The following is a 19,752-nucleotide window of genomic DNA, read 5'->3' on the forward strand; positions in this document are numbered from 1 at the left end:
GAAGTTGTCTGAAAGTCGACCGGAACTAGATTGGAAGTAAACCGGAAGAAATCAGAAAAAATACAAAATGATGAAGTAAGTGACCGAAAATAACCGGAAATAAACTGGAAATATACCGAAAATGAAGAGGAAGTGACCAGAATGATGTATATTTGCTGAAGTACTCCTAAGGGGTAAATCGGAAATTAATCAATAAATAATTAATAAAAATTTGTCTATATATATATACACACACGCGAACACACACGTATGTTTGTTTTTTTATGGCGTAGGCAGAGCAAGCTCTGCGCAAGTAGTCTTCTGCCCAATCCAGCCATGTGCTTACAGCCGTTCTCTTTCGTGTCAGCCTCCTTGCAGAGGAAGCAACTTAGTTCTGTCTGGCATTGTGCAAGACAGTGGTCAACTCCCTTTCACTTAAAGCAGAGGTTTAATATATCCGCGTTCTTGCACTTATCCTTCCTGTGTCCAAAACCTAGACATCTGTGGCACCGCTCTACCTTCACTCTCTTTCTGATCCTGCAGTTTACAAGGCCCACACGAACGTGTCCTATTCTGAGCAACTCGTCAGCCTGCCTTTTAGCCAACATGACTATGGCCATCCTTAGGCCACTCATATTGCATTTTACAGGAGTCAACTTTCGTCCTGGTTTCCGAGTGACTTTTCTATCACCGTTTTTACTTCATTAACTCTTGCCTCCGAATCTGTATCTCGTATTTCCAGGGTCCATTGCTGTTTTTCCTTTCACATATGTATGTATGTATGTATATGTATGTATATGTATTGTAACGGTTTAACTTTCCCCAAGAGACTGGATAGTCAGTCGATTCCAGGATCAGGATAGGGGAAAGGAGCAAAAAAGAGTCTGTTTTTATATTCTCGACAATAACAAAATATATTTCTTAATTAAAGAATAGCAATTTGGAATCAGTTGTTAAATCCCGGCTGAAATAGAAATCAATTATGCGTCTTGTTAAAAATACTTCGCCTTTACAAATAGAATTGTTTAAACTAACGCGGTTGACAATTTACAAGAATATATATGCGATTTCGTTACAAGAATGATTCGTTGTTCGCGATTGCGGTGTATCGGTTCGGTGGCGGTATGACGGGTCGGTGGCGGATTTTGAGGTTAGGAATTCATTCGGTGCGACTACACCGGCTACGCCGATCCGAATGTGTTTTGTAACAACGATCACGACCGCTCTGTGTGCGCACAGTAATGGCCGGGATAGTGTCACGGTGTTTTGAGGTTATCCCTCGGATTTGTGGAGTCGTAAGCTCACGGCTTCACAAATCTTCGTCGCTCGTCTCGTTCCTCTCTTTATCCTGTGTGCACACAGAGATTAAGCAAGTCGTGAGATGTCGGCGTAAGGCTGACTTTGTTGGTCAGGAATTTACCTTTGTTTCACCAGGACGTGAGTGCACGACCGGGCGAATCGCCGGCGGAATTATTGTTACTCCCTTAACCCTGTGAGCTCACAGTGGCAGAGGGTGGCAGCAATGTGTTGGAATGTAGGTTAGGATTTTACGGTGGCACCGGGTGTCGCCCACGTGTGCTCACGTAGACGAGGCTCGATGTCGCTTGGGTGTTCCGGGTTGCCTCGTGTGTTCACGATGGCAATTCGGAGTTTCGGGTTTCGGTTGGTCTACCAAATCGTCACATAGGCTCACGAGACGATTTCGTCGGCGTAGGTCTATCTCTCGCTGTTCCTTGTAGTAACGTGTGTGCACGATACTACCCGGAGTGGAGCTCAAGATCCAGGCGCGATGGATGGCGTGAGCGTAAGTTAATTGGTATCCACCGTGAAGAGCCCGTTGATGCGCCCAGTTAATCACGAGCTGGGCGAGATGACAACTTCCGTGGAGAATTATCGGGTGGCGCTCTTCGTAAGGAAGTGAGTATTGCTGGAGCCGCCCGCCGACTCGGCGCACTTTGTCCTCGTCGAGAAAGGGATCCAGCCGTCTCAGGGGGCTGTCACGTCGAATAGGTCGGCCTTGCTCCAAATCTGCGATCTCTGACGCATAATACTGGCACTGCGCTAGTCGTGAGCAGACAGAGAACGCCTGCTGTAGCTCGACGGTTGAGAGAGGTGTGAGTGGGGCTGGTATCTGAGGCTCTCTCTCCGGCGGCGGAACAATCGGCGGCACCCGACGGTGACTCGCAAGAGTCGAGGAAGCCACGAGAATTGCTCGTAGTACGTGGGCTCCATGGAAGCGGCAACTGTTGTAGCGAAACAACTGATTGTGACCGAATCAGACGCCTCTGGAACATTGACGGCTTGAGCGAGTTGACGACGGGTCCAGGACTCCGATGGAAGCGCAAGTCACTTTGGAGCGCTTCACCAAAACTGATTTGGAGCAAGGCTTGCTGGTTCTGCACCGCGAGTGGCCACATCAGCGTGGTTCTCCATGGTGGAAACATACCGCCATTGGACGCCGGGGAGGACTTCTTAAATGTGGCTGACATAGTTGTCGACTAGGTGATTGCCGACCGGTTGATCACTGCTAAGCCAGTGGAGAACGACCTGTGAGTCACTCCAGGTGTAACAATTTGCGAGAGGCACTTCGAGACAGGCTGCCACAGACTGAAGCAGGGAATCGTCGATCTTGGAGTGGATTTCTCAGGTGGAATCAATCCTTTGATCGGAGTCAGCTTCGTTTCGACCGTGAGAAGGCTACTTTTGGCTTTCCCAGGTGAAGTAGTGACGCGCACATAAACCGTGGCGGCGAGAGCATAGCGACTGGCGTCGGCAAACGCGTGCAGCTAGATCTTGCTCGTTGAGTGACATTCAAGCCAGCGAGGCAAAGTGATCTCCGGAAGGGCTTCAAGACTTTTCTTGAAGGAGGTCCATCGATGAGATGTGGGAGTGGGAAGCTGGACGTCCCAGTCGATTTTAAGACGCCAAAGGTCTTGCAAGAACATCTTAACGATGACCACATTCGGGCTTAACGAGCCAACCGGATCAAAGAGCCGAGCTATGTCCCCTGATACTCGACGCTTCGTGAGTCAAAAATGGCGGCATCGCGAGGCCTACGTGTCTCTCCGAAACCGCACTATCGACATCGCGTCGCGTCCCGAAGGCGAATCTCTCGCTGGCCTATGGATGACAAGAAGGGGGACTCGATTCCACCGATGATGACTGCGGCCTGTGCCTGCTCCTAGTTACCAGCGTCCTCCTGTTGATGGCTGCTTCGTGGTGCGCTGAGCTCTCACGATCCGGCTCGAAGGACCTTGTTTCAGAGGATTGGCAGGCTAAGTAGGTGTGGTGCAGGAATATAAAGCGCTTTGGGTAGATTCGTCTTTATTCGTGCCACTTGGTTGGGTTACATGTTTATATCAATTTTGCACTGTGAACGTCTGTCTTCGGTAGCGTCTGGCTGACGTCTAACTCGGAGCGGCCGCGATCGGGAGAGAGAGGGGAGCGCGCGGAGCGAGCGCCATCTCTTGGCGATTGAATGAACTTTTGCCAAACTCCCGTACAGCAGTATTACGCACACACTAAAAAACAAAAGAAAACATATCATAAACTTATAATTACAAATAATTTTCAACTCACTGATCTCTTCCAATATAAACACTGATTTCCAAATAGTTCAGAAAGCTAGAAATGCCATTCAGCACATCTAAAGAATTTGAATATATCTGCAGAGTTGTCTCTAAGTGGTTGAATCAGCCAGATACATCAAGCAGTACAATCAGATAATTTAAATCTAGCTCCAGGGTTGTATAAACGTTGTCGAATACCCAGGTACGTCAGTACCACCAAAGAGAGTGAATCCAACTCCAGAGTTACATTGAGGTGTTCAAAGCAGCCAATAACGCCAATCTACACTATCTAGACAGTGTAATACAGCTCCAGGGTTGTCTCTGTGTGGTCAAATGGGCAATATACAGTCCTTCAACAAAATGCCACATAGCTATCACTAGGATACATATAGAAAAACACAATAAATATCTTGTAAAAATAATAAATATGAAAACATAGTAATACCTATCGTGTGATGGTGACTTTACACCTCTACAGTAGCTAGCATATAAAAAATTCATCAGCATAGCAGGAGCAGCATCAGGAGTAGTAACAGAAAGAAAGTATAACCTCTAAGCAATTTTCTTGTTGGACTTGTATATGGTTCCATATCGCACATGCGCTCATTTACTGCATATCTTTCCATGCATCACTTTTCCGTACTTTTTTTACTGTACTGAGAATCAACAACGTACCGCAAGCAACCGATTCGCGAGCGAGATTGCGGTAAGTATAGGCTGCTTGAAAGTGCGTATACACCATAGAAGCTGCACTTTCAGTTTTCAAATTAATACTGCAGCATCGTGTTGACATTCTGCTCCACGTACTTACTTACAATATCGCCGAAAAGTAGAACTAAGCAAAGGAATATTTGCGGAGCGAGCCGAGAAGCCAAAAAGCCAGAGCGGCAGCCAAGCGATCAGATGACGCTTACCTGAGCACGAGAAGCACGTTTGTATTTCAAGACTTTTTCAAAAATGAAGGGCTTATGCTTACGGGTAATGTGCTAAAATTGTACCTAATGACCATAGCAATTGCACTCTGCTCTTCTTACATCTCGAAACTGTTTATTTTTTCTAATATTAATACAATTTAACTTGGAAATCTGAATGTTTCCCCTGACAGAAGCTCCACTGGCGCGTTTCGGAAACTTTTGCTTCGACATCCTCTTAATAAGTAGATAATCACTTACTTAATATGTAGGTAAAGTTAAATTAGTGAAGTGTAAAACTTTTCATATCAATCAAAGTGATTTATCGAAGTACTATGTATGCAGCGAAATGAAGTACCGTGTATGCGGAAGCTTGTACTAGTAAAGAAAACATGATGTGATCTATCCAACCAAGTCCTCGTCGTGGGTCCTGAACATCAAGTTTTATAATGACGAAACGCAAGAAATAGTACAATAGGAATAAGTTCTATTTTAAATTGACTATTTCGTTTAAAACGCAACATGTTACACGTTTTCAGAATCCGAAGACAAAAATGTGGGTAGTGCTTTAAAAAAAAAATCAATTCGACCTTGAAATAACCTTAAAGGATAGGATAAAATTCAAGGTCACCATTCGGCACCCCTAAAATATCCTACAACTTATGTTTCTACCATTTTTTAATTCTGGCGTTGCCAGAGGAATTACGTAGGTGGGGTTTTATACTGGCTCCATACCTTAAGATGACCTTTGGGACTCCAACCAAAAATATCATTCCAAACGTAAAATTTCCCGCTCTTTTTTGTTATAAAGGTGGTCCTCTGACCAATCGTGCGTAAAAAAAAATTCTTGCCCAAACTTAGGGGATATGTTCTAGAGGTCGCCACGATGTTACCTGTAAATTTTCAGATCGATTCGATCAATTCTCTTCGTGTTACAAGGGTTCAAAGTTGGTTATTTAAGCATTTTGAACAATCCTTGTGCGATTAACTTTTAACACGCACAAAGATATCACGAGCATCCTACGTTTCATTGTAAGTGTACTACGCAGTAAGACTTCGAGCATATGTGACCTTCATTATTCTTTTATGCAATATTTCTCTATTTAAACTATTATTTTTTGTTTCGCGAATACTAAGTACAAATTGTTTATTATTGTAAGACCTGTTGAAAACCGGACTTGCTTCTGTGTCACAGGCAAATCGATAACAAACTTGTTTCAATGATTGCGTTGTTCCTTTTCTGTATTACTTGCATTTGCATTCCTTATTGTTAGTTATTAACGATTTATTAAAAAAAAACGCGATTTTGATCTTTTTTTGCTTAAAACTTTAAAACTAAAGGAGCTATCGGAATGCCCTTAACGAGATGATTCATAGAGAATAGAAATACCTATAAATGAAAGGTCGAACGCCTTAAGGGGTCAAGCCTGGGTTAAATCCTGCAAAAAAACAAAAAGATATTCTTCTTACCAAAAAATTTTTGATTTGATGTAACAAAATTTGTTGCTAGCAATGTTTAATTGATATTTTTTAGAAATATCTCTCGATCGGCCCGAGGGGGCATGTTTAAGGTACATTTTAAGCCCGGATAGAGTAAAGAAGACGGTCCGGATCTTTCAAAAAGCCGTGGCAAGTGACTGAAAACACTTATTTATATAGTGAAATGTCATGAATTTTGGTCAATGATTTTACAAGGTATATATATGTTTTTTTTCGATAAAAATGGTGTATATTTTATATATTTTCAATAGAATTCTTTTTTTCAAATTACATCAAATCAAAAATTTTTTGGTAAGAAGAATATCTTTTCGTTTTTAACCCAGGCTTGACCCCTTAATCGGATACTTACGTCCTGAGATAATTACTCCGAACTTCTGGCATTTTATCCATGTTCCTGCGCATGCGTAGACTATTCATTTAAAATTACCGAATCTACTGTAGCACCTACTGTAACTATTTGGATGATTTTAATCCTGAGAAATGTTAATGCAAAGATAGGTAACGTGCGCGCCGCGCGCCTATATATATATAGTGGAGACGCGTGTATATATATATATATATATACACGCGCGTCTCCACTACTCGACTGCAAGCCCGCGCTCGGCCAATTTTCACGAACTTTATGACGCATGCTGCAGTTTTTTGCATGCTTTCGGGCACGTGATCGAAAAACTGAACTCTACGTTTTATAGTGCACAATGTCAACTTTTCGACCCTTTTTTTGAAATTTCAATCGGACTTACGGTAGAGCATACAGGTCTGCCGGAAAAAAGCGTACGGCAAACTTTGAATCGCGATTTTGAGCAAACTAATAATCCGACGTCACCCAACTTTTTCACAAATAAAGAACACCATTCCTACTTTTTCCCAAAATTTTAGCGCTTCAGCTCAAAAAATGTCAAAGCTATGAATTTTCGAAAAAACACCTAATTTTCTGGTTTTCCCTGATTATCTCAGGATCTAATTATCCGATTGAGGCATTTGACCTCTCATTTTGTAGATACTTTTAGTCTCTACAAATCATCTCAATAGGGTATTCCAATAGCTCCTTTAGTTTTAAAGTTTTAAGCAAAAATAGATCAAAATCGCGTTTTTTTGCAATAAATTGTTAATAACGAACAATAAGGAACGGAAATGCATGTGAAAAACATATACCTTTTTATCTGATTATCATCTTTTATATGATCGCACACTCAGTTTGCTGCAACAAATCATGTCACAATAAGGCAGTTTTAAATCTCTACAGCCTGGCCAAAAGCAACGTTATCAACCGATGATTATAGATTTGTAAGACTTCAATGCTATTGTATTTGTGCAATTTTGTTTGCTTTAAATTGATTCTCTCGCTATTATTCTAGAAGAATTCACTCTGTATAAATTCGGTCAGTTCATACTATTATACTGTGTGCGGATATCAAAATATACTGGCAATAGTGCTATATCAATGAAGGGAATAAAGGCTTCGTGCCATATCAATCATAAATTTACGTTTATTTATTTACTTCAATCCTACTATCCCACTTTGTACCACAAGGACACAATTAAACAAAAATTAAATAGAAAAACGTAAAAATTCTCCCATTCAACTGAAGTTGGTCGTATGTTATTTAGCGCTAGAAAAACTTGAAATCGCATTTTTTATTTATATGACGAAACGGCTATTGTGCGAACAATGAATTAGGACCACTGTTATATTATTCCGTATTGAAAAATCTCTCTTGAGATCTTATGCAAGATCTTCCGCTAAAATCTCATGTATATTTACAAGTCAAAATTATTTTTAAATCAAAAAATACAATTAATTAGCTTTAAATGGAAATTAACACGCCTTGTCGATGCTACTATAAGGATGATATATCGGAAAGTAGGTGTACTATAACACTTTAGAGCTAATTTTTGTAATTTTTATCATACAAATTTTTTTTATGAAAATGACAAAAATTAGCTCTGAATCGTACACCTTCTTAGGTATGTATCATTCGGATGCTAGCACCGATAAGGCGTACCAATCTCCATTTAAAGATCATTGATTGTCTTTTTTGATGTATGAATAATTTTGACTTGCAAATATACATGAGATTTTGGCGTGAGATCTCACATGACTTTTTGATCTCACAACTTTTTGCATATTCCTAGAATTAACGTTTTACACTTATGTAGATAACTTTTTTAATGTTTTAGTTGTGTCGCACCGATTTTTTCCACTGCGGAAAATAGTCTTAAAACACGTAGAAATTTCGAATATATTTTTATCGTGCCAATGAAAAGTTACTCCTAAAATACGATAACGATTCTTGTAAGGTCGAGCCATAATCCGCTCAGGCTTTCCTTTTAAAATATGATCTATAAAATTCAAAGTGATTTATAAAAACAAGTATTAGGAATATTTCATAAATAATCATACTTTATGGACAAGAAATTTTGCTGCTTCTTCAATATTAATATTTTCTTTTGCAGATGTTTCAAACCAAGCTGCAAAATTTTTTTCCTTGCAGTAATCATCCATTTTAATAGGTAGATTAACAATGCCTTCTTTTTGCTGATCACATTTATTGGCCAATAAAACACACGGTATTGGAGACCCATCAGATAATTGAACTTTTGAATCTAAGTCTTGCTTCCATTTGACAACCGCATCAAATGTTGCACTTCTTGTAACATCAAAAACTATGAATGCACCAACTGCTTCTTTGTAATACACACGTGTCATATTGCCGAATCGTTCTTGACCTAAAATTAAAAAATTTTATTTTAATTTATTATTTAAAAATAGTTATACTAGTAGATATGAAACATAGAAATTTATGTTGAAGAAAAGTATATTAAATACACGGAGAAAAATGTATCGCTAAATATTCCTACGAATTTGATAAAAATTACTACACCGCATAGTAAAAAGGTGCCACGTGGTACGTCGTAGCTGTTCAAAAACGTGTGTTTACGTTTGCGCAGCAACTCTCTCCAAAGATCAAGTCAAGTTAAAGGCGATCAACGTGTTTAGAATTTGTGGAACTCGACAACCACTGCGAGCTCGAGGAAAATGTCTGCTGTCCTGGGCTAGCGTTAGATAATCAGCCACTCAACTCATCTCGTGCCTCGCTTGACCAATCAGGCTTCGTTATCGACCGGGCCTTTACGGGCGGAAGAGAGGCGCCAAGCGAGATCGTGACACGATTCGACAGTTCTCCTACCGACCTCACCAGCGGAAAACGTCAGCGACTTGCAATTTCGAGTGTGCTTGTAAGAAAAGTTTTATCTGACAAGGTCTAGTCGGCCTGAGCATGCGTGTTGAGTAGTACTCAGCGTACCAGAATAATAGGTGTGGTATTAATAAGTGAGTGTTATAAATAAAATATATATATATACAATAGCACTTGGGATCGATAATACGTAGGCATATCATCTCATGTCATCACAGTCGCACTCATAATTGCACTGCTACGGTTTGGTCATAGACCAGTCTATTCGCACAATTTGTAACGCAGAGTTTGTATCACAGACAAAAAAAAAGATACAGTCAGAATGCCAAGTCAGACTCACTTAGAAATAATTTTTAACTTCAAAGCAATGTCGGTTGAGTCGGGGCAATCCCAAGTCGAGAGCCAATAGAAATCGTCGCAATGCTTTTTTGAATGAGGTGAGTGAAGGCAGATTTCGCAGAACAAAAAGAAGAGAATTCCAGATGTGAGCACCCTGAACCTAAAAGGCCCTAGTTCTCATCTCAGAACTCGCTGCAGGAATATCTAGTTCTGGAGGAACGCCCCTACTAGAGGATTGCGGCTTATGCTTTGTGAAAAGTGAAGCTCAATGCCTTGGCTCACTGATCCGGAATGCCTTGTATAAACGAACGGCTTCGAAGTAGAGCCTAAGGACTTCGAGTGAACGCTAAGTAGAGCGCTCTGTACTTTGTCCTGAGTGGCTAGGCAAAGGTCAAAGACTGGATGAGACACAACAGAGACATTACAAACTTTCTGAAAGTTGTCTTCTGAAACAGGAGAATGTTGATTTACAACCGCGGCATAGTGTTTAAATAAGGTTGCAGGACTAAAATACAGCAGTGGTAAGGGATGATGCGGCAAGGAAATACGTAATGAGCACTAGGTCCCAGAGTTGCAGCCGCTGAGATAAGTAAGACGGTCAGAATCGAATTCTCAGGAGGCCGCGGATGAGTCACTAACTAAACAAGGCTGAGGCAAAGAGCTTGCTAGGTACCAGCAGGTTCAAGATGCTTTAAACAGCAATAATTAATAGTTTTTTCCACAGGTAGAAGGTTTCTTGAACCGAAAACGAAGCTAAATTAATTCATGCCTCGCGATGAACAGTGACTCTAATCTCTTAAAGTCAAGAGAAGACTTCTTCTCCTTGACAATGAAGAGGTCCAGTCACGTGTGTGACGGTGGGTGATCTTCACAGTGGCTCTTCAAAATGACCCTGCTGACTATTGAGGCGATCTCAGAGCGCAGTACTGCAATATCTACCTTATGTTCAGCGATCGTATGCTTCGTAGTGTTTTCAAGATCGGTGACACAATTCAAAAGATTTTCCAAGGTAGTGCGTGTGGCGATTTTGTCATGTCTATATTCGGTCACTTACTCATCATACTGCAGCTTGAAATTGGAAAGCCAGGCTGGAGTTTCGTCACCTATGTCTTAGTCTGCGGATAGCTAAGACTATTAAACAAATCCAAGTCACTGCGCTGTTGCTTGCAAGGAGAAGAGTCCATTTGTCGGAGGAGTTTTAGCCGATGTGCAAAAGTAGGCAAAGATGGCGAAAATGGTGATAGTAGCTGTTTTTCTGGCGCAAAAATAACTTGATTTATTACGTAATTTATCAATTAATTTCTCGAGTAATTTATCGAGTGATTAATTAAGTGATTTATCACGTGATGTTTTGGCGCTATTTATGACTTGATAAATCATTCATCGAATTTCTGTATTTAACGTAATTAACAGAAATTAATGTTATGACATAACTAAAAGTATTACAAAAACGTTTATTTACTAAAAATCTTAAGAACATTAAACAATAAATATATGAAAAATTTTGTCTGGCCGACACTTGAACCTGGTTCCTCAGCGTAGTAGTCTACCATCCTAATGGAACAGTTTACATAGCTTATCAGTTAATCTCATATAGTATTAGCGCAAGGATTGCATGTAATTGTCATCAAATAATGTCATCATTTATATACTCGAATCAAAATAATTTTAGAAATTGAAAAAGGTTGCTTACGTATAATAGTATACAAATAAAATTTAAACTAAAGTTCTGTATAAGCGAAAATAGCTCAGGTAGTAGGATGGCGGATTACTACGCTGACGATCCATAATTACATTAGTTTCTGTTAATTGCGTCAAATATAAAAATTCTATAAGTGATGTACCAAGTGATTTATCAAGTGATAAATAGAGCCAAAACGTTACGTGATGCATTGATAAATCACTCAAAAAATCACTTCATAAATGTGATGAATAGAATGATTTTTTGCGCTGAGGTTGGCTGTCTGAAGTAAGAGGTGAGTGTTATGAATTTCTCGAGGAGCCTATGAGATGATTGTGTTCTATAAGACAGCAATTGTCTGGTAATTTTCTAATTACATAATTGGCTAAACAGCCTGTTAGAGTAACAATATAACCAAGAATTTTTAGCTCGAAGTAGCCACGATCGAAACATACATGCCCCGAGGTGTGCCTCCGGGCCAAAATGGGCACACAGGCCATTTACAATAAATAATAAACACCAATTTTGATGTTCGAAAAAGAACAACGTGTAATCAAATGAATTAGAATAAAATTAATTAAATTAATTAAAGCACATAAGATAAAAAAGAGTAAGAAAATCAGGGGGTTCGACAATGTTACTGCCGATTTTTTCTATGAAAAAACGTTAAACAAGTCTTTTTGGCTGTTCCTAAATTTTCAGAAATCGCTAAAAAGTGGCTAGTTTAAAAAATTTTCCTTAGCTTTGAATTCTAATAATGTTACATTTAAGTAAAAATAAAAGGAAAACGCTTTGCTTTTTACATAAGGCACTCGCTGATATTTAAAGGTTCGCTGATGAACACACATACATGCACACACATAGACACAAATTGATAAATTTATTAAACTGTAATAGGGTAAGACTTGACGATTACAGGAGACATCGTTTTTTTTTCCTATTCTAATTACCGATTGTGGTACCGGATAGTATTTTTAATATACTGACCATGTTTTATAGAAGACATTCGTATTCTTAAAAAACATATCAAGTTTTCAGATTCGTCAATGGCATAATCTAAATAAAACTAATTAGTTTTATTTGAATACTTTTATTGATCTGCTGCAGCAGAAAATAATGTTAAATTTTAATGACAATTGATTTGTGTATAAAAGATTTTAGGGATTGTAATGATAATAACATATAAAATTTATAATTATATTTATAAATAGTTTTCGACTAATTGAACGACGGCAGTCCCACTGTGTGCTCTCTCTTGAATAGATGTGTTCTTATCTAAATAGTTCTTAATTCTGTGAATAAGGTTAAATGAGATACATATTTATGGAGCAAATATCATTCTGTGCGTTAAAAGTATAAGCTAATGTATTTTAGCAAATTAATAATTCTCTGATTTTCCGTAAAAGCCATGCTAGCAAATTGTGTAAGAAGTGAAGTTGCCTGTGATTACTAATAGTGTTATTCAAGTTATATTTATGTAGTTTATGATTCGGATCGTTTGTCCAATTTTAATATTAAAGTTTACACTCCATATTTAGTTAGTATTTTCGATTTTAGTTTGTTTTGACTTTTCAATTTTAAATTGTAAATTGTATTGCATATATTGTTGGTGCATAATAATATTCTTTAATAGTTATTATGTTTCTCTAATTGTCAGTGATATATATGCGTGTATGTATATAATTTGTTAAACTCTATCGAAAATATACACCTGTGCTTACAGCTGTAATTAAAGCAGTAATTACAGCTGTGATTACAGCTGTAATTACAGGTCAAATTTACATCTGACGAAGATCAGGAGTTTTTCATATGCAAAATTGGTTTTAATCAATTAATCATGGTAGAAAATCGTATTGTAAAACTATGTGAACGTATAATCGGATAAAAGAAAGGTATTCTGAGTGGGTGGGTTGAAACTTGGTTCCCAAATTCTCGAGTCGAACAATTGCAAAATATGTCATGTTATTTATCATTTTTAGATGATTCTGAATCGATATAGCTAATCGGGACGGGTACGAAAAATATTTTGACAGTCCAAAACTGTATCCAAAACAATTTTGGAAAATTTTATATTAGTTTTAGACGATTCTAATTAATCAATCTAGCTATTAGAAGAAAAGCCATTAATCGATAATTTCTGTTAATTTATCATATACTACAGTCTGAAAGTTAATTGCAGAGTATAAGTATAAGAAATTAATTGTATTACGGTGTAGTATAAGTTATAACTATTAATACTGATTGTGAGTAGCACCATTGGATTAAACTTAATTGGGTCTCATTTTAATATGCGGCCGATCAATTAAGAATCAATTACAACAAATTTATATTTAAATATATAGGTTACATTTATTAATCAATTGAAATATTATCACAAACATTTTTACGTGAAAATACACAATACTCTTAACGAACTTATATCGATTTATTTATGTATTAATTATATTTATTATAAACTCATTGTTATTAACAACATATATTATTCTGTAATCTTGGATTATCTCAATGATCATCGTCAAACTAGTTTTGAACTAGGCTTAAACTACGCCTACTCTGAACCTCTATTTCAAAACTTCTTTCATATTTAACTTTTTGAGACAAAGCCGTCGTACATGTATTCATCAAATACTGCCTTTTATCAATGGAATAATTTTTATACGATCTTGTATTATGTATATAATCTGCGCACAAACCTGTTAAATTGATAAATATATGATATAATATAATATATATAATAAAGTAGTCAATACATGTATATTAACTACTTTGTACGTATACAGGGTGACCCAATTTAAACGGGCACCGCTCATAACTCGTCAGGGACAGCCACAATCGAAAAAATGGTAGAGACCAAAGTTGTAGGATATCGAAGGGGCAACCCGATGGTGACCTTGGATTTGACCTTGAACGCGTTTTTTCAAGGTCATTTGAAGGTCAACTTTGGATTTTTAAATAGGAACCCCATTCTTTTATTGCGGGAATGGAAAGAGCGGTAAATTTTACGTTCAGAATGGTATGTTCGGTTGCGGCACTGAAGGTCATCGCAAGGTCATGCAGCCAGAATGAAACCCCGCCTACGTAATTCCTCTAGCAACGCCAAATTAAAAAAATAATATTTTTGGCGGAAGGCCGAGTGTGAGACTCTTTCGACAATTTTCGGAGGCTATTTTTATTTTTGCAAATCGAAAGTTCGGGCGGCAGGTACGGCGCGGGGCCGGGGCGCCTGCTTGAAAATCATTCGTGAGTTAAGCGTCGTAGGGGAAGGTTCGAAGGGGGCGCGGTGGCAAGACTGAGCGCGGGACTTATTTTAAAAGGCTTATTTCGGGAGCCATTTTTATTTTTCGCACATCAGGAGTTCGGGTAGGTAGGTGGCGACCACCTAGAGGAGTCATGCGCAAGTTAACCGTCGGAAGGGATCATTCGGGGAATAGCGAGACTTATGTTTGGACGCTAGCGAGGGCTCATTTGCGTCTTGGCCGCTGGACAGAGAACATCTAAGAAGGGATTTCATCTCGGATACAAAGTAAAAGTAAAGTTTGAAAAAAAATAATTTGACCTTGAAATGACCTTGTAGGACTGGCTCAAATTCGAGGTCACAATTCTCCCCCCCCCCCCCCCTATACAACAACTTTGGTCTCTACCACTTTTTTTTAATTTGGCGTTGCTAGAGGAATTACGTAGGCGGGGTTTCATTCTGGCTGCAGGACATTGAGATGACCTTCAGTGCCGCAACCGAACATACCATTCTGAACGTAAAATTTACCGCTCTTTCCATTCCCGCAATAAAAGAATGGGGTTCCTATTTAAAAATCCAAAGTTGACCTTCAAATGACCTTGAAAAACGCGTTCAAGGTCAAATCCAAGGTCACCATCGGGTTGCCCCTTCGATATCCTACAACTTTGGTCTCTACCATTTTTTCGATTGTGGCTGTCCCTGACGAGTTATGAGCGGTGCCCGTTTAAATTGGGTCACCCTGTATATCTCACCAAAAAATAATTCCAACTTATTTGGACAGAACAGCTGAATCGACTTCTCTCCGGGAACAATTTTCTTTACTTTTTTGAGGTCCAAACAAAAATACGGCAACTCTTTTTTCCATATCAGCTGAGCTGCCCCCGCAGCAAAAGTGCTTAATGGTTTTGTAGTTCGCAGCGTTCTCCAAGCATCTACTCGTGAAGTAATACCCTGTCCCAAATAAATGCGCTGCAAAAAAATTTTGTAATGTTTTATTTACTCTGACATATCATAAATGTTATGAATAACTAACAAACACGGGATCAATACCTTTCCTTCATCAAATATTTTATAATGCCGATGTGCTTCTGCTTCTTCTAAAATTAATATCAAACATATCAATTTTTTGTCAACAACTATTTCCACAAGACTATTTCATACAAGGATCTAAAACATTCATTTGCATACCTGGAGCATTCAAAAGGTTTCGCTTTGCGTACATCTTATACAATCTCGGTTTCCAAAATTTGAGAATAATCCAGTAGGTCGCTGCATCTGTGACAATATTCCATGTTACTTATGTGCCATTCAAAAATTATAATTCTTTTGAACAATAAGGAGTAATGAATCGTTAGAAAATAAAAATTTTCTGAGAAATTATTCCCAATCATGTCTGACGATTATGGGATGAGAAATATCCTCGGATTTTTTCAAAATGTTATAACATTTTAATACTTGCCTATACTTATATTAAATGTTTAAATATGTACCTTCATTTTCTCTATCCGATGAGCTCAAAACTTTTCTTCTGAAGTCGAATCTCTTCCACGGTGGAGTTCGCGATCTGTATCTACGCTGAGAGCGCGAACGTGGCCGCGAACGCCTAAAACGCGAATGTGCGCGGGACCGTGAACGCTGAGAGCGCGAACGCGACGGTGCTTGTTGAGAGCGCGTAGGAGACAGTGCATGTTGAGAGCGCGAACGCGACGGTGCTTGTTGAGAGCGCGTAGGAGACAGTGCATGTTGAGGGCGCGAACGCGACGGTGCATGTTGAGGGCGCGAACGCGACGGTGAATGTTGAGAGCATGGAGGAGTCGGAGCATGCTGAGAGCGCGTAGGTGACGGTGCATGTTGAGGGCGCGAACGCGACGGTGAACGTTGAGAGCATGGAGGAGTCGGAGTATGCTGAGCGCGAACTGTTAAAGCGTGACCGTGACCGTGAACTCCTAGAATGTGATAGAGAGGGACTTTGTTTTGGCGATGGGCTCAGACGAGGCGTTGATGGCAAATGGCTCCATTGAGGTATCGATCGGGAATGCTATTTCGATGGGCAGTGAAGCACCAATGGCGGGTGTGCTTTCGATGGACTTCGACGAGGCGACGATTGCAAGCTTAATTGTGATCCCACATTACCTTCGCCATCGAAATCGCATGTTGCGGCTCGACCTTTGGGACCGACCCGCATGCTTGTGCGAAATGGCAATGAGGACGGTGTTAGTGGTCGCAAATGTTCTAACGACGGATACATAGGTGTTATCAGAGAAGATTTGGTTAGCGATTTAGCTTTTGGTTGATTGCTTATGTCTGCCAAAGGTTGTCTTTCCTGTAAACACATGAATGATACCAATGAGCTCTAAGTGATTTAAAATAGTGTCAGAATTAAACAGTGAGTCGTAAGAGGCAGCTCACGGACAAGAAGAAACGAGATGGGGCAACCCTGATTACATGAAATGCCGTTAGAGTTAGTTTGGCTTTAGGTATCATGACGCCAATGCTTGATTTAACGCAAAATACATTCAAAGGAAATCCGGATAGAGATTGCAAAGAGTTAGGAATACATAGATCCAGATAAAATTTGACAGAATCGGAGTAAAAAACTGGACAAGTCCTATTTTATTTAAATTAATCACATAGGAGTTTATTTTGTATCCAATAATTTGGAAATAAGGGAGCTCACACTTTTAGAACTTAATTGTCAGGAGAGAGTGTATGCACCTCTTTCAAATAAAAAATATTTTTGTTTGTAAACACCGATAGCTGCATCAAAATATATTAATAAAGCCATTGAAAGATAGCTTCTGATTTCATTTGATTTTAATTGATGTCTTGAAAAAACTAAACAATATTTACAATTAATATTTTATATCGACTCCCGAGCGCAATACCATTCACTAACCCTGTCTTAGCTTGTTTTTGAGCCCCATTCTGTTAGATTTTATCTGCATTAGCTTCTTTTTTTAGCCCGATTATAGCGCCATGCTCTAAGTAACTTACTATTTGAATACATAAACTAACTTTTTTCGGCATCGACGTTTTCACATCGCTTTTTTTTTTGTTTTCTTCTCCGAATTTTTATTATTGTTGTCGAGTGCGGTAAAAGTCAGCTCTTCTCTCGTTTGCAACAACGTATTAGAATTCATCTTACGAATGGTTATTTCTGCATTCTTTCTTTTTGCTTCCTTCAAAATAGTGCTTTCTTTTTTCTGGAAATTACAAGTTCAATAAGTAACATAAGAGATATTCCCGAATGGAAAACATATGTTGGAAAGACCAGGCTTATTTGAACACGGGGCTGCTATAGAAATTCTAAATGAATCGACTTCAAATTTAGTATGGTGATAGGACAGTATATCATTACCTTTGGTCATTTGCTCCCGGAATTTCGAAAATCATTATCAAAAAATAAATGATACCGATATCGGTAAGGTAACTCCCTGTCGGTATACGGTCGCACAGTGTGGCCGATGGGTCCAAAAAGTAAGACTAGTAAGTACCCTATTAACTTCAACCAATTTTTTCGACAATTGCCGATTTTCGTATAGAATTATTTAAAAAATAACATTGGTTTGGCATAAAATAAGATAAAATCTAACTATATTCTTTAAAAGAATGTTCTAATAAGAAGTAATGAGTAACGGAAATATACTAAAATCAGCGAATTTCGTAAAAATTGGTTTAAGTTTATGGGGTACTTACTAGCTTTGAGGTACATTCTGAGGGACTCGCATCCTCAAAATACATTACTTAACGAACATTTTCCCGCGTGGAGGGCCTTATTGAATGATTTTTTCTCATGAAGCTTAAATTTTTCCCTTTTTCCACCCATCGGCCTCACTGAGGGTCGCCCGTTTACCGCGCGAAGTAATCAAAAAATTTTTTTAAATTATTGCTGAATTATTAGAATTATGAATGCAGTACACCCTTTCGCGATCCGATCCCTCAATTGAAAACTATCCTTTCTGACCTATAAAAACGATAGTATCATCCGAATAAAACCTCCAATTTGAAAATTTTTGTCGTGAAAAATTTAGAAGATTATATACATCAATTCTGCATAGAACTGTACCATATATGATTTGCACAAGATTCACACGATCACAACAGCTTAAGTCTACATGCAGATTTGTAACAAAAATACGTATCATTTTACTATTTTTTTATGCTTCAGTCGTTTTTATGTTTGTACGTGTTCAACAAATATAACATTTTATTTAAAAACACAACTGTTTAAATCCGATTAAGACCGACTAAAACTTATAATCAGATTAAATAGATTTTAATCGATTAAATAGGTTTTAATTCGATAATTTCCGATTAAGAAATCCAATTAAACCCTATTATCTTTCGAATCGGATTTAATAAGATATTTTTACCAGGGTCCTACCAGTAACAGATTGTCGGTTCAGAAAATGATAAAATTCGGGATATAAGTAGATTTTACTATAACAAATACTGAGTTTAAGTATATTGAAACTTTGGAGCCTGAGAAAGAACATTAGTTGAATAACTAACGAATAACTTGAGTGCTTGTAAAAAATGGTTTGGAACCTGTGAGCGTAGCAATAAACAAATAAAAGTTAAGAAATGTACACTTAACCTCAAAAAAAAAAAAAAAATAGTGAGATCAGTTACTGTGAAACTTTTTATTCATAATTCTGAGAAATAAAATCGTTTAATGTGAATTTCAAATCATTATTTGTCGTACCCTGACTTATGTAACCTTTATTATTAAGTATATCCCACATATATTTGAGAAAATAAAAGTGGACTTTGTTTTGAATAGCTACCTATACCGGTAAAACCTCCTTAAGGCATGATGGTTGCATTTTTTGTATATAAATGTTAAAACAACTTCAACGCTAATTATTCATAGAATTATAAAAACAAATCTTTGTAACATATACTGCTTATTTTGATTTAGAAAATGCAATATACAACACTAAAAACCTCATTGTAACTCTGCGCCACGCTAAAATATTTTTTCATTTACAAGTATCTAAATTTGTCTTATAAGAATTTATCGTACAATAAAACAATTTTTTTATGAGTTATCCAAATTACATGAAACTCTAACCCGTTGAAATTATTCGTTTCATTTCTTGTTGCATAATGTATTATTATTATTTTTGATAATTGTTTCAATTTTTATCATGCAAATCATATACGGTATTTTTAAGTAAGGTTATAATGTAAGTAAGGTTACATGTAAAATTTCACGTACAATTTTACATACTCATCTTGACGCACACTTTTATGTAGAATTTAGCGTCAAGTTTTACAATTTTTTTTTTTGATTCTTGTAAAAATTTACATATATCAGTTCCAAATTTTTACATGA

The 19,752-nt window shown here is 38.0% G+C and overlaps 2 protein-coding genes across 7 annotated transcripts in view; one reads left to right on the plus strand and one right to left on the minus strand.

Annotated features, from left to right (window-relative positions):
• LOC100679775 (multiple coagulation factor deficiency protein 2 homolog) overlaps positions 1-19,752 on the plus strand; it is a 230,935-nt gene that overhangs the window by 171,380 nt on the left and 39,803 nt on the right. The window lies entirely within an intron of this gene.
• LOC107981668 (ras-related protein Rab-32) overlaps positions 1-19,752 on the minus strand; it is a 229,075-nt gene that overhangs the window by 20,426 nt on the left and 188,897 nt on the right. For all 4 annotated transcript variants that reach the window (XM_031928297.2, XM_031928298.1, XM_031928296.1 and 1 more), the window contains exon 3: positions 8,364-8,689. In XM_031928297.2, the coding sequence (XP_031784157.1) occupies positions 8,364-8,689 (326 nt within the window). The remainder of the gene's footprint in view (positions 1-8,363; positions 8,690-19,752) is intronic.

Source organism: Nasonia vitripennis, assembly GCF_009193385.2.
Source record: "Nasonia vitripennis strain AsymCx chromosome 4 unlocalized genomic scaffold, Nvit_psr_1.1 chr4_random0005, whole genome shotgun sequence".
Lineage (NCBI taxonomy): Eukaryota > Metazoa > Arthropoda > Insecta > Hymenoptera > Pteromalidae > Nasonia > Nasonia vitripennis.